At 38.7% G+C, this 14,558-nt stretch overlaps 1 protein-coding gene across 3 annotated transcripts in view; it reads left to right on the top strand.

Annotated features, from left to right (window-relative positions):
- Window positions 1-7,500: 7,500 nt before the first annotated feature.
- The window catches only part of WASHC3 (WASH complex subunit 3), a 51,407-nt gene continuing 44,349 nt past the window's right edge, over window positions 7,501-14,558 (top strand). For all 3 annotated transcript variants that reach the window (XM_036106660.2, XM_036106593.2, XM_036106536.2), the window contains exons 1-2: window positions 7,501-7,650; window positions 8,276-8,374. In XM_036106660.2, the coding sequence (XP_035962553.1) occupies window positions 7,600-7,650; window positions 8,276-8,374 (150 nt within the window). In that variant the 5' untranslated portion in view covers window positions 7,501-7,599. The remainder of the gene's footprint in view (window positions 7,651-8,275; window positions 8,375-14,558) is intronic.

Raw genomic sequence — 14,558 nt, 5'->3', positions numbered from 1 at the left:
TTAGACTCTGGCCAAAATTACGGTTAATCTCTGCAACCATCTCAAGAGCTTTCTAATGCTGTTTTAGGAAATCTCTATTTTTGAGACAGGGTATAAAGGAAATAAGCCCCAGACAACTAACCTCTAAGCCAGAAGCAACTAGTCATAAATTATGCCACAGTGATAAAGAAGGTGGAGGCTGTCTAAACAAATTAGTTCATTTTGGTTCATTTTCACTTAGACTATAACTGTTAAGAAATGACTTTGTTAGTGGACATTAGTTTAAACCAGACCAATAGAAGTTATTTTTTAAAGAACTTCTTTCTACCATCTTTTCTTAATTAATGTTTCTTTGGTTAATTGCTAGTACTTTCTTCCACTAGTACTAATGAAATCTAGGTGTTCATTACAGATAAAATAACTCAGGTATACTTTATAGTAATTATTGTATAATAGCTCATTTGGTTTTCAGATCACCAAAAAAATGTGGGTTTTTTTCATTAAGGTTTAGACTCTGGAATTTAAAATACTTTGCCAAATATTATGTAGAGCTGATTCTCACGATAGTTGCACACTAGTGCCTCAAGCTATTGTGAACAGCTAATATGGCATTTCTCTCCCAATTGCCTGTACCTAGGAGAAATCTGTGGGAGTATCCCTCATTTGAAATGTACAGAACTCTAGTAAGACTTCCCTGGCACTTTATTTTGAGCAAGTACGGACATGGTCATATATATAGCTGCTTAGAGGTCTCACGCCACCCTGGACTTACCCACAAATACATATAGACCCCAAGTCCATGGAGTAATTCTAGATTTTGTTAGTGTTTTTGACATAGTCTTTTCCCCATCATTCCACCCACCTGCCACAATAACTGAGATATGTTCATAAGTGTATATAATCTTTACAAAACCCTGAGTCGTTGCTTCCCAACGTGTTGATGGCAAATGGAAGAGTATGGAATTATTGCAAGGGTTTCTCAATATTATATTCATATAACCACTATCAGAATCCTCTTTTACCTTTGAAGCCATAACCTCCTGGGTTCTTGAGATAATATAAACAGCCCCAAAAATCAAACTTGCCCACACAATTCTAGCAGACGTTGATTTCAGGTGTTTTGCCAGCAGCCTCTTCCTCCCCCAAAACACCATTAACAGGTAGTGGGAAGAATGCGCCTGCCAATGAACCCTTCTCCAATTCAGCAAGAGTGGCTTTTGAAGATTTCATTCAGAAATCTTGAGAGGGTTAAAAAGGTCCAAGGTACATCAAGGTGTGCTTGTCATCTTGATATCTATTATGTGACTCCCAGGTTTGGCCCTGGAGTGCAAATGAAATCAGAATAACAATTCCTGCCTATATGATACATAAGAGGCAAGACTTTCTAAGGTAGGGTGTATTAATAGGAAAACTAATAGAACCTAGCCTGGAAAATAAAAGGGAGTGAAATGCTATTTTGAATGGAAATCTGGGATTTTAAAATGGATTCCCCAATATAGTTCACCCATTTCCATTTAATATTCCTATTTTAAATCCTCAACAGTGTGTATATATTCACTCAATGTATATTAAATATCCAGCCACAATCATCTGGGGTTCCTCAAAATTTTTTTCTATTAAAAAGGGCTTCTCATACTGGAAACTATTGTGAACCACTTTCCTAGACTGACTGGCTCATACCTTCTGGCACATTTTTTAAAGGATAATAGCAAAGGTTCTAACATGATCATTTTGGACTCTAGAAACAAGGCAACAGGAAGAAATGTTGATGTTGAACTTCCAGAGTAGTGTTAAGTGATTTTATGTGGTTGTGATTCAAAATAACCTGACTGCTTTAAGAAGTCCAGGTGCTGAGTCATTTACTGAAACAGCCAGGGGAGGTTAATTAGAAGCAGCTGATAGTGGCATCATCTGCTTTTTTTTTTTTTTAAATAAATGGAGAGGGTTGTTCTATGAAGAGGACAGAGTGCTATAAAAGGTGTACAAATCTAAGCAAAGACTCATGACTGAGGCCTACTCATGTATACCCCCACCAATGAGGAAAAAAATTTGACTTAGTAAATTCAAGATGAAAGACCTTGGCAATACAAAACTGTAATGGTTACTTCTAAAAAGAGTGACTGTGGATGACATTTTTCCCTCCTATGCTTTTTTCTTTTAAGTTTTCCATGATAAATATCTCACTTACATAATAAATTCTTTTTTTTTTTTAAGATTTATTTATTTATTTATTTGACAGAGAGAGACACAGCGAGAGAGGGAACACAAGCAGGGGGAGTGGGAGAGGGAGAAGCAGGCTTCCTGCCGAGCAGGGAGCCCAATGTGGGGCTCCATCCCAGGACCCCGGGATCATGACCTGAGCCGAAGGCAGACGCTTAACAACTGAGCCACCCAGGCGCCCCTTATATAATAAATTCTTAACTTAAAAATAAGCAGATGTTAACTAACATGTGCATGACTCTTAGATTAAGTAAGGCAATATAAAGAAATGGAAACTGGCCTCTGATCTCAAAGAAATTACAGAGGTTGGCAATATCACATTGTCACAAAAAGATAATGGTAGCATGTGCTAGGTATCAATGAGTAATGAAAGCAAGGAGTGTTGTAAGGATTGAAAGAAGAGAAGTGGCATCATCTTCTAAAGCAGGAAAGTTAAGACACTTCGAATTCTTGGGGCATCAGTTCCTCTGAAGGGGGGTGCAGTGCTTCAGGGGATACTAAAATAGGAGGTTTGATTGAGAGTGTAGATGAGTAGTAATTAGACATGCCCCCTTCCAAATACCCTCCCCCTAGCTTGCGTAGCCAGACAGCTGCTCCTTCCCCTCTGATCACTTCAGATATTGTATGAGACTCTAGACTCAGGAGTGAGGTGCCTTGCTGAAACTATTACCTGAAATCCACATACTGAAAGGTGAGTATTCTCACTGTTTTCTTAGATTCTGTATTTGTCTTTTTAGCATCCATTCATCACAGGGCCAATTATATATATTTTTTTATTTTCTGTATTCTTGAAGCTCTGGTATTTGTGGCCTTATAGATCTTAAGAGAAACCACCTCTTCCATGACTAGCTAATTCCTAAAAATAGTGAAACAACTTACTTGGAAGTACATTTTTTCATACGCAAACCAACCAATCTGGAGCCCATTAACCCCAACTACTTCCTTATCTAACTTTCATACACCAAGCCAATATTTCCCCTGTCCTATGTCAACTCAGGGCTAGGTACAGACAGCTAGGGACAGCTCCTGTGTCTCAAAGCTCACCAGAATCATTCACACCAGCCAGTCTTTAAACTGTTTCCCCTGCCCTGCCTTGCTTTTCCCACAGACACCTGAATAAAGACTCTGGCCTGTGCCTTCCCCCAGCTCCTGCTTCTGTCTGCCTCCTTACCAAAATCTGGTGTTTTCCCTGTGGCCCTGTGTGGCATGGTGTGCCCCCTTCTCTTGGGAAATGTGTAATAAACTCTCAATAGCATTACACTCTGTCATCAATTAGTCACCTCCATAAATTAAAACTGGTGCATACAAATGCAACAGTGAGAGCTTCCTGCCCACCCAAGTCCCCTCAAAGAAAGCAGGATCATCATTAGGCTATGTGCTGTTTTACTGGGGACCCCCTAACTAAATATCTTTAGATCTCTTAAGGTAGTAAGCTTTCCAGAGAAGAATCCAATGTCCTGCATATAGGATATAAGCCTACAACCCAACTTTCTGAGTCTGAAAGTTTGAAAAGGCAGAATAATTAAAAGAAGTAGCTGAGACATTAAATTCTTAACACAAATGAAGTCTGTAGGCTAGAATTCCTTCACTTAGCCAAGTCCCAATAGACAATTTGTATCACTCATAAGGGATAGGGCAGAGGGGACGGATAGGGAACATTTAATTTTATTTTCCCACTCTTATGAAGAAACACCACACCCCTCTAACTATTCATCCTGAAGCAGAGCAGGAAGAAATAAAAAGAAAAATAGGAACCCAATTCTCATTGTTTTGCTTACCTAAGAACTTACCCATGATAAAATTAAATATTTTCTAGTGATCTGCAATGAAAACAAAGTTAACTGTTGAAACATTCTTAAGATTTTTTATTGAATGGATATATGTGGGTGATATATATAATCTCTGCCCTTTGAAATCAGTATTCATTACAATCTATTTGTTTTGCCTTCAAAATTCACTACAGTAAATGAAATCTGTTAATCATTTCCAATGAAAGCCTGGAGGAAGGAGTACATACTTCAGAGGACTTCTGGCAGTTGGCCAAAACTTCTAGCTATAGATTGTTTTTAGTAGTCCTGGAAATTCAGTTATTAAACTGTGAATGGCACTGCTGTCAGGAGCTATGGATGACTGATGAACAGTAATCATCAAGGGTCCCAGGAGGCAGAGAGAAACTGCCACTCTTCTTTCTGTTAGCTAGAAATCACATCTAGCATTTTGTCTTTTTTTAAGAAACCAAACCACTTTGAAAAAAATTTGTCAACTGGGCAACTGAGAAGAAGTTCATGTTTCTTTAATTCTATATCTATGCATGCCTGCTACTTATAGATAACCATACATAACCATGAAGCGACTGTCTGGTTTTTTATTTTTTCCTCTCACTGGGAGGCTCTCCTGGCTCTGAAGAGAAAGGCTAAGCTGGCCAGTTGGGGACTCTGCTCAAGTGTAGCTATATATATACATATATCCTAAGGAAAAGAAGGGTACAGGGAATTTTAGGAGAAAAATAGAAACTCCTGGGGCGCCTGGGTGGCTCAGTCCTTAAGCGTCTGCCTTCGGCTCAGGTCATGATCCTAGGGTCCTGGGATCGAGCCCCGCATCGGGCTCCCTGCTCCGCGGAAAGCCTGCTTCTCCCTCTCCCATCCCCCTGCTTGTGTTCCCTCTCTCGCTCTGTCTCTCTCTGTCAAATAAATAAAATAAAATCTTTAAAAAAAAAAAATAGAAACTCCTAAAAATGGACATTTTAGAACTGAAAAGTCTAAAATCAAAATTCATTGGATGAGTAGTTTCATAATAAATTGAACGCTAGAAAACAAAGTATCATTGAGCTTAAGATAGGTTGGTAAGAATTATCTACTCAGAAACACAGGGAGAAGAAAATGAGCAGAGCATCAGTGAGCTGTGGACAGTATCAAGCGATCAAACATACATGTATCTTGGAGTCCCAGAAAAAAAAAATGTGACAAAATTTTTTTTGAAAAACTAATGGCCAAGAAATCTTTCAAAACTTGATTTAAAACATCAAACCACAGATCTGAGAAGCTCAGCAAACTTCAAGAAGGATAAATACAAAGAAAATTACATCCAAGTACACTGTATTCAAACTTTGAAAACCATGGATAAAGGAGATGAGCGTAAGTAGGAGTTAGGCAGGGGTGGTCAGGGAAAAAAGGAGACTGTTCAGGCAAAGGACATAGTATGTTTAAGCCCCACAGCAATTCCCGGTTTCAGGAATTTAAAGACATTTGGGGGGTGTTAAATGGAGAGGATAGTGAGAAGTGAGGTTAGAGAGGTGAGCAAGAGCCATACAGAGGGCCTTGTGAGCACATTAAACTGAGGGAAATGAGAAACGATTATATCCTGGGTAACAATCAGATTTGTCTTTGTAAACAGTCACTATATGGATACAATGTGTTTAGGCTGGAGGGACACAGATGGAAGCAGGAAGAGGTTATTGCGGTAACATTGGAGAATGTTAGAACTTGAGATGTGGCCCTAAAGATGAAGAGTTACAGACAGATTCAAAAGCTATGCAGGAGCTAGAAGACATACAACTTGATGTATGTTTAAATGTAAAGGAGAATGGAGTAAAAGGTGACTGTTACAGCTGTGTAACTTTTCCAGGCTTGCCTGCCACCCTCATGTCACTCTTACACCTTGTGCCAAATAGAATGTCCTCAAATACAATTCTGATCATGCCACTCCCCTGCTTAAAGCTCTTCGGTGGCTCCCATCATGCTTCTGCTTGAAATCTTTCCATGACTTCCCATCTTACCCAGAAAGCCAAAGTCCTTACAATAGCCTACAAAGCTCTCCATGACCTGTCCCCCACATAACTTTCATCTCCTTGAATTCCCCTACCTTGCTCACTCTGCTTCAGCTACACTGGCTTCTAATGTGAGATCTGGCTTAGATATATAAATATGGGAAACTCCAGAGGTTGGGAAAATGAGAAGGGACAAAGGAAAGATGAATGGCCAGAGAGATAAAAGGAAAGTCATGAAAGAGTGAATCATGTCACTCTCCTGCTCAGAATTTTTAATGGCTCTCATCACCTACAGAACAAACTTTCTAACCTTTCAGTTTAGAATAATGGGGGGGGGGGTAAAGTGCAGATTCCTAGGCTTACCCCCAGAGGTCCTGTTTAAGATTAATCCCCGGAATGTACATTTTAAGAAGTACTGCCCACTCCCAAATAATTGATACAGGTGGTTCATGGATCACACTTTAGAGAAACATGAACTATAGTATCAAATGTGGCATAAAAGACCCTTAATGAGCTGTTCTGTCTACTTCTGACTCCTTTCCTACTATTCTCCATTTCTGGGATTTTTTAGCTTCAACAGAATCAAGCAGCTTTCCATTTCCCCCACATACCATACACCCATGCCTCTATGCCTTTGTAGAAGAGTCCACCCCAAATTGCCTGCATAACTCCACTCAAGCACCTGCTACAAAGCTACCTTCTCTGGTTTTCTCGGAGGATTTAGGAGCACCTTTTATCTGTGGTATATTTGCATTTATGTGGGCATACACACCCACGTGTGTGCAAGTGCACAACTTTCTCAGTATTGTTAGCACCTCGGTCTAGATGCGACACTTCTATATCTGCCCTAAACTATAAGCTTTCTGAAGGCAGAGACTATTCTCCATCTTTTCAATACTAAGCATCTTGGTTGGTACATAGAAGGGGTTCAGATTTTGGTTTGGTGGCTGTCCTAGATCCTATAGGTATTAAGCTGCACAGTCAAAATCTGAGCAAAGAGCTTCAAATCCCTGATGCAAAGTTCTGTCAGGTGTCTGTTGTACCTTTTTGATGATCTAAGTGGATGTCATTTCCATCGGCGTTTGCCTCACTTGTACCATTTGACATTTTATTTCAAAATTTTAAAGTCCTTAGGAAACAAGTTTTGTCTCCTCCTTCAGGGCATAAAACTCTTCAGTGCAGCAAGTTCAGTCTTTGTATTGCCACAGGATCTAGGAGCGTATCCGGCACTTGGGATTTTAAAAATGTATATTTTTTAAATTAACGAATGACTTAGCTATTTAGATAACAGAGAGGGGTAAGCAGGGATAACCTCAACCGGACTCAGTGTTTCCTTTTTTTTTTTTTTTTGCCCCCTTTTTAAGACTTTACTGCTAAAACCGCAGCCTTGCCCCACCCCGCGCCTCTGCGTCTGACGTCACAATCCAGACGAACTACCAATCCCAGAATGCCGTGCAAAGAGGCGGGTTCTACGGGAGCAGCCGAGTGATTGGCGAGCGGAGGTGTTTCCTTCCGGTGGGAAGGGCGTCGGAGGCGGGGACTAGGGGAGGTGTTTGGACATTATTACCGGGTTGGGCGGGCCCCGTCTGGGAGGGGTTTGTGGGTGAGCCCTGGGTCCCCCGCCCGCTGAGGAGATGGATGAGGACGGGCTTCCTCTCATGGGGTCAGGCATAGACCTGACCAAGGTTTGTAAAAGACCTAGTTGAAATTAGGCGACCTGGGAGGAGGATGGGGAAGGGACGCTCGGTTCCCAGGGACACCCCATCTCTCCATACCCAACTCTGTCCCTAGCGCCGGGCGTCTCTGGTCCCGCTCTCGGGGGGTAGAGTCCCACAGTTCACTTTAAAAAGGGGTCCCTCCTGATCCGTCTAAGGGGGTGGTGTGCTTTTCCCAGCCTTCGCTTCCCGTGTTAGGAGTCGCTCTACGTACGGGTTACACGATGGCGACACGGGCAGGTTACGACCTTTAACCCCACCTCTTTTATTTAGTCCCCAAGTTTTTTGTGTGTTTATGTGTGTTGCCTTTACCTGCTAAAGTTCACACTTGTGAGTCCAAAGCCCTTTCTCAAACTTTGTAACTTATGTCATCATCGGACGCCCCACCCCCACAGTTTAGGAAAACAAGTTAGTGACTATTTGTAGTACTTCGAGTAACTCCTATAACATAGCAAAATGCCCTGTTATATGTCAAAGGGATATATAGATATATATAGAGAGAGCGATATGTATGTACATATATAAAACTGATGTCAAAGGGTTTGCACGGGGTACTTTGTCCTGTACAAATCATGTTTGTTTTTACATAACACAGGTGCCAGCTATTCAACAGAAAAGAACGGTGGCATTTCTAAACCAGTTTGTGGTGCACACTGTACAGTTCCTCAACCGCTTTTCTACAGTTTGTGAGGAGGTAGGTCTGGATACTGGCTTAATGAGTAGCCTAGAAATCATCTTGCACTTTTAAAGGTGGCAAATGAGTAAAACAAGAATTACAATCTCCCTAATTCGTACCATCGCCTCTTGTCATCCAATTATTGTGTTAACATACCTTAATATCCTTCTCGATTCTATACCATCAATCGTGCATCCCACCTCTGCTGAATTAGTTTTTAGAGGACTTCGTGAGATAGTTCACTAAGGCTTATGTGACAAAAGAGAGCAAAAAGGAATTCCAAGATTTCACAGTCGAAAACGTTTCTTTACTTTGAAATTTGTTTCTCTTACCCCAAAGATTTACATTTTTCCCCCAAAGACTTACATTTTTAAGTACACATTGTTTTCAATTTATATTGAAATTATTGGGGTGTCTAGGTGGCTCAGTCAGTTAAGTGTCTGCCTTTGGCTCAGGTCATGATCCTGGGGTTCTGGGATCAAGCCCCACATTGGGCTCCCTGCTCAGTGGGGAGTCTGCTTCTCCCTCTGCAGAAGGAAGGAAGGGAGGGAGGAAGGAGGGAAGGAAGGAAGGAAGGAAGGAAATCTGTAAAAAAAAAAAAAAAAGTATTTAACATTCCTTGATCCATAAGGTGGTTGGGGAAGTAGCCTTGAAACATAACGTTAGTATCAAATATTATTATGAAAATAATAAAAATACTTTGAGCAAATGACTAGTTAAGGATTAGTACCAGATTCAGAGACCCCTATTTTTTTCTTAAAAAGCCGAAAAAGAGAATGGGGAAGAAATAGAATAATGGGTTGAAATTGGGTTTAAGAAAGGAGAAAGAGGAATAAAATGAGATCATTCACAAGTGAGTCAATAAAAACAGTATTTAATTCATTCTGTTTTATTTTTAAGGTATAGTTTTAGCAAGTAGTTTTTGTGAGATGTGTTGTTATTAACAAAAATTGCGTGGAGACAGGAAAACTGTTTTCATTTGTGTAACATCTGTTATTTTTGTCTAATTAGCAGTCTCTAGTCCAAATCTCTTCTGCCTTCTCACTAAAACAAAAGAAAGTGAAATATATGATAATTGATAAAGTAAGGAATTCAGTTCAATATATTTCATCTAAGAGGCCCAGAGGCTGGGTGCTTGCTTCCATGAGTTTTATCTCATACCAATGCCTCTCTAAATGGGATATAGAAATGACTGACTAGCAGTAAACCAAGGATTACTGGAATTATTCCTTCACTTTTATACCAGGGTAGGTAGGGTGGAGAGAGTCAATTCAAGGATTGTTAGCAGAGAGGAGCAAATACTCCCATCTCCGTACTCTTCATCACCAGGTTAAAAAAATAAAACAATAACCAGCAAACACACCTATGAAAGCAGCTCCATTAAGCTGCCCTGAGGCAGGGGTAGCCCCTCACCTTTGTGGTGCTTAATAATTTTCACTGCCTCGGAAGTGAGTGCTGAAGACTAGATCAAATACAACAATAATCCTCTCTTGTTTATTGATTGCTTATGCATTATCAAAGCCACCTGATTCACTCTTTAACCTCCTTCTGTTTCTCTCTCAACTTTTCCCTCAACTGTTTTGAGTGTATCACTATTCTCTAGCTCTTCCTTGAACCCTAGAGAAAAGTTTGTTGACCAAAAACCCATGAAGTTTAAAGGTAGTTTATTGCCTTTTTCTACTTAATGGATGATAGTCTAGGGTTGAATGTAACTCATTATCTCCTTAATGGATGGTAGTCTGGGGTTGACTCTAACTCATTATTTACAATTCATATTTTAGCAGTTCGGATATTTATGTCAGTTGTAGACTGTTTGCTTGCTGTGATGACAGTAATATTTATTGTGTGCTTATTCTGTGCTAGGTGTTGTGCTAAGTGCTCTACATGTATGCAGTCATCACAGCCCAGACCTTTGAGAGAGGTCCAATTTTCTATTTTTTAGAAATACAGAAATTAAGATGTAGGGAGATTTAAATTATTTGCTTAGTCCTTATTCAATCAACATATATTTGTGCGCATAGTATTTATAGCTGCAATCACTATTCTTACTTGCCCACACTCACACACCAAGTAACAGAGTTGGGGTTCCAACTCTGATCTAGTAACTGGAAAAACCAGAAAGGTTTCACTCTTCTGTTAAATATCGCACCTTCTGATCTGGGCAAGAGGCATGTTTACATCATTTTCAAGTGAGAGACTGCAATGAGCTATTTCAAAATTTATTTTTTAGATTTGTATTCTCTTCTTTGGTATGCCATATCCATTTGATGTCTCCTTTATATGATAAATTCCAAAGATATAATATATGTATTCAAACATCAAGTGCCTTTTTTTTCTCTTTAAGATCAATGTGATTTTTCAAAATGGGTTGTTGTTTGTTAATAGCACCTATTAGACCTGTGGTCCTTGCTTAGCTAAAGCCTTAAACGAGCCAAAATGACTATGTATCCCTCAGCAAAAAAGGAAACTCAGATGTTATTTTTTAAATTGGAAGTGAACTGGGGGAAAAGAAAAAACCTGGGGTTTTTTGTTTTGTTTTGTTTTTTTGTTTTTCACATCATCTGCTTTGAACCAAACCCAAACTGTAACAACTTCAGTCACAGCTAAACTCAACCTGGAAGTAAATTTGAAACAAATGGTTGGGGCTCTTTCTTCATCCCTAATACTAGTTTTAGAGTTCTCTAATAAAAAGAAAAGTGAAGAACTTAACTTTTTAAAAAACTTTCTGGATACCAGGGTACTTTGAAACTCTTCTAATGACTGGAACCAGGATAAGAAGAAAGATTGGAAGACAGAGAAAAGAAAGTAGTTGAATCAGACCCAAGTTACAAAGTTCTTCCTTCACAAATCCCCAGTGAGCATTTCTATTCTGGCCCTAATCAGAAAAATCTTATGGTGGTCCATTGGGTCTGCAAATTTAAAACGGGATGGGGTGAGGAGTGTAATGCAAGTTCTATGCATATTACAGATAAAACTGAGCAGAAATTAAACCTTATAATGAATTTTAAAGTCAGAGGTATTCTATAAATGGGGCAATCACATGTGTTATTTTGACTCAGACTTGTGACATGCCTAGAATAGGGAGTTTTTAATAATTTTTTAAATATTCCAAACTGTTTCTTTTTTCTAAATTTTTTAAGAATAGGAAAAAATACTGAGAATTCTCATATAACCTAAAAAACTTTATAGTGCTTATCTTCTGCATCGAATTTTTAAGCCCACCATTGGGCTTAACCTTCAACCAAATAATCTTGCTTAAAACTATATTTACTGCTACAACTTTTACAACTGCTTTTACGACTTTTACAACTGCTGGGCTTAAGTGTCAGATGAAGATTAATAAAACCATTGATTGCTTCCCTTTCTGGCTTATAAGGCATATTCAACCCAGTGTGATATAGCAAGGGATCCATTATTTTAAAATGTTGTTTCTCTTTTAGAGAATTGGATATGCAAACTGGATATTTAACAAACCTGAAAAGCCACAGTGTTTTATTTTTGTTTCCATGTTCAACTCTTAACTCCATATTTCTTCCTTTCATCTTCTTTTTCACTTTAATAAAATGCACTGCCTTAGAAATAGGTGGGTGATAAATCAAAAAATTTTCAGCTTATCTGGCAAACTTCAGGTACCTTGCAAATTCCCTTATTGTCCCAAACCAAGATATTTCAGGTTTGCTTTAAATCCTTACAAAGAGGGTGTCTGGGTGGCTCAGTCGGTTAAGCGTCTGCCTTCAGCTCAGGTCATGATCCCGGGGGTCCTGGGATCGAGCCCCGCGTCGGGCTCCCTGCTCAGTGGGGAGCCTGCTTCTCCTTCTCTTCCCTACTTGTGCTCTCTCTCATTATCTCTCTCTCTCTCTCTCAAATAAATAAATAAAATCTACAAAGAAAAAAATTTAAATCCTTACAAAGATAAGAGGATGGTTAAGTAGATGGGAAAGACTGTTATCTTTCAATTTCCTCTTTCTGCTAGAACTTTCTGAGGTGGGGACAGTTACTATCATTGATCATGTTACTTGTATCCATAGTCATCTACACTTTAAGCAGTGGTTCTCAACCAGGGAAGATTTGGCGATATCTAGAGGTGTTTTTAGTGGGGTAGATGTCAGAGATTCTACTAAATATCCTGCAGTGCACAGGAAGCCCCTTACAACAAAGAATTATCCAGCCCAAAATGTCAATAAAGCCAAGGTTGAGTGGTTTGGAGTTGTAGAGGGAAAACGCAGGAGGCATAAAAATCTTAGAAATGAACTTCAACAGCCCAAAAATGAAGCCAGGTATACTTTTGTCAAGTAACAATGGCTTTCTAAAAAATATGTATTTATGTATGTTATAGCAATAATTACATGGGAACAGACCCAAAAATATTCATTATACTGAATTATCTTTGAAAAGCAGAGGTTCTTGGGGCACCTGGGTGGCTCAGTCAGTTAAGTGTCTACCTTCAGCTTGGGTTGTGATCTCCAGGTCCTGGGATCAGGTCCCACATCAGGCTCCTTGCTCAGCACAGAGTCTGAGTTTCTCTCCTTCTGCCCCTCCCTGGATGCTCTCTCTCTCTCTCTCAAATAAATAAAAAAAATAAATCTTAAAAATAAAAAAGAAGAAAAGAGAGGTTCTTAATTTTGCCATGGAACCTTTGGCAGTCCAGTGAAATGAAATTAATATTTTTAAATGCATAAAATAAAATGTGTAGGATTGCAAAAGATACCAATTACGTACTTTAAAGATCTCAAAATTGTGATATAGTAATATGTCCTATATTAAAGTGTTAAATTAGGGGCACCTGGGTGGCTCAGTTAAGCAGCTGCCTTCGGCTCAGGTCATGATCCCAGGGTCCTGGGATCGAGCCCCACATCTTTCTCCCTGCTCGGCGGGAAGCCTGCTTCTCCCTCTCCCGCTCCCCCTGCTTGTATTCTCTCTCTCGCTGAGCCTCTCTCTGTCAAATAAATAAAATATTTTTTTAAAAAGTGTTAAATTATATAATCCAGATAATATATTTAACATGTTTAATATTTTAGACTCAAAATCCAGCCTTAGAGAAGATGGATAATACCTTTATGGATAATAAAATAATACGATTTATCCACAACAAAAATCTTCCCTAGCCAGGAGGAAAAGCCTTTTGTTGATCTGATTTCAAGAAAATCAATTATATCCTGGTTCTAAGCTTGGGGTACATGAACTTGGATAGGGAAAAAAACCTCTATTTTTATTTTTATTTACCTCTAACTTCAATTTCACATTTTCTTTAAATTTAGTCAGCAAAGGGGCACCTGGGTGGCTCAGTCAGTTAAGTGTCTGACTCTTGCTTTTTGCTTAGGTCGTGATCTCAGGGTGGTGGGATGGAGCCCCATGTCGGACTCCATGCTCATTGTGGAGTCTGCTTGAGATTCTCTCTCTCCCTCTCCCTCTGTGCCTACCCTCACTCACATGCTATAAATAAATAAATAAATAAATAAATAAATAAAATCTTTAAAAAATTTAGTCAACAAAAATCACTTATTTCACTGTTTCCTTATATTTCACTATTATAGTTATTAGTTTAGATATCAAAGATATTGAAATAAATTATTATAAATTAAAATATATTGACATTTAGATCAGTGTTAATGTCTTGCATGAATAAATCATTCATGTAATCTTAAAAAAAAGCAGGTCATTTCATTTTGGTGAGATTTTGATAATCATAGATGAAAATGGGTAAAATGAGTGCCAAAGCAAAAGGGTGATATACTAGAAAAATCTGTATCCAAAAAAATTGAGGATTACTGCTCTAGAAAGTATAACCTTTTTTCCAAGCCTCTTTAGTCTTCCTTATCAACAAGTAGTTTTCCAAATAAACATTTTCATCATTATTTGCTTATTTGCCAAGTCTTGTATTAAAATCCTTAACCTATCCTGTGTGAATATTTGAGTACCCATTTAAGGACAATTTAGTTTTATGATCTAACCCTGAAAATTTTTTTAAAATAATTCCAGATAAGCAACATCTATTTTAGAAAATTAGATCAGAATAATTTGATTCCTTTTTTTAGCACAGTAGCATCTTAGTCTTTGTGAGAAGTGGATTGATTACTTATTAGCTTTGAATAACAAAAATTCTATCTATGCAATGCCTAGGAATTTTCCATCTTGGTGTCTTTTTAATTACGTTTTGAGATTTTTTTTGTTTGGTTTTGGTTTTGGGGGGGTTTTTTTAGTT

The sequence above is a fragment of the Halichoerus grypus genome, chromosome 6, assembly GCF_964656455.1.
Source record: "Halichoerus grypus chromosome 6, mHalGry1.hap1.1, whole genome shotgun sequence".
Lineage (NCBI taxonomy): Eukaryota > Metazoa > Chordata > Mammalia > Carnivora > Phocidae > Halichoerus > Halichoerus grypus.
This window is presented reverse-complemented; position numbering and strand designations above follow the sequence as displayed.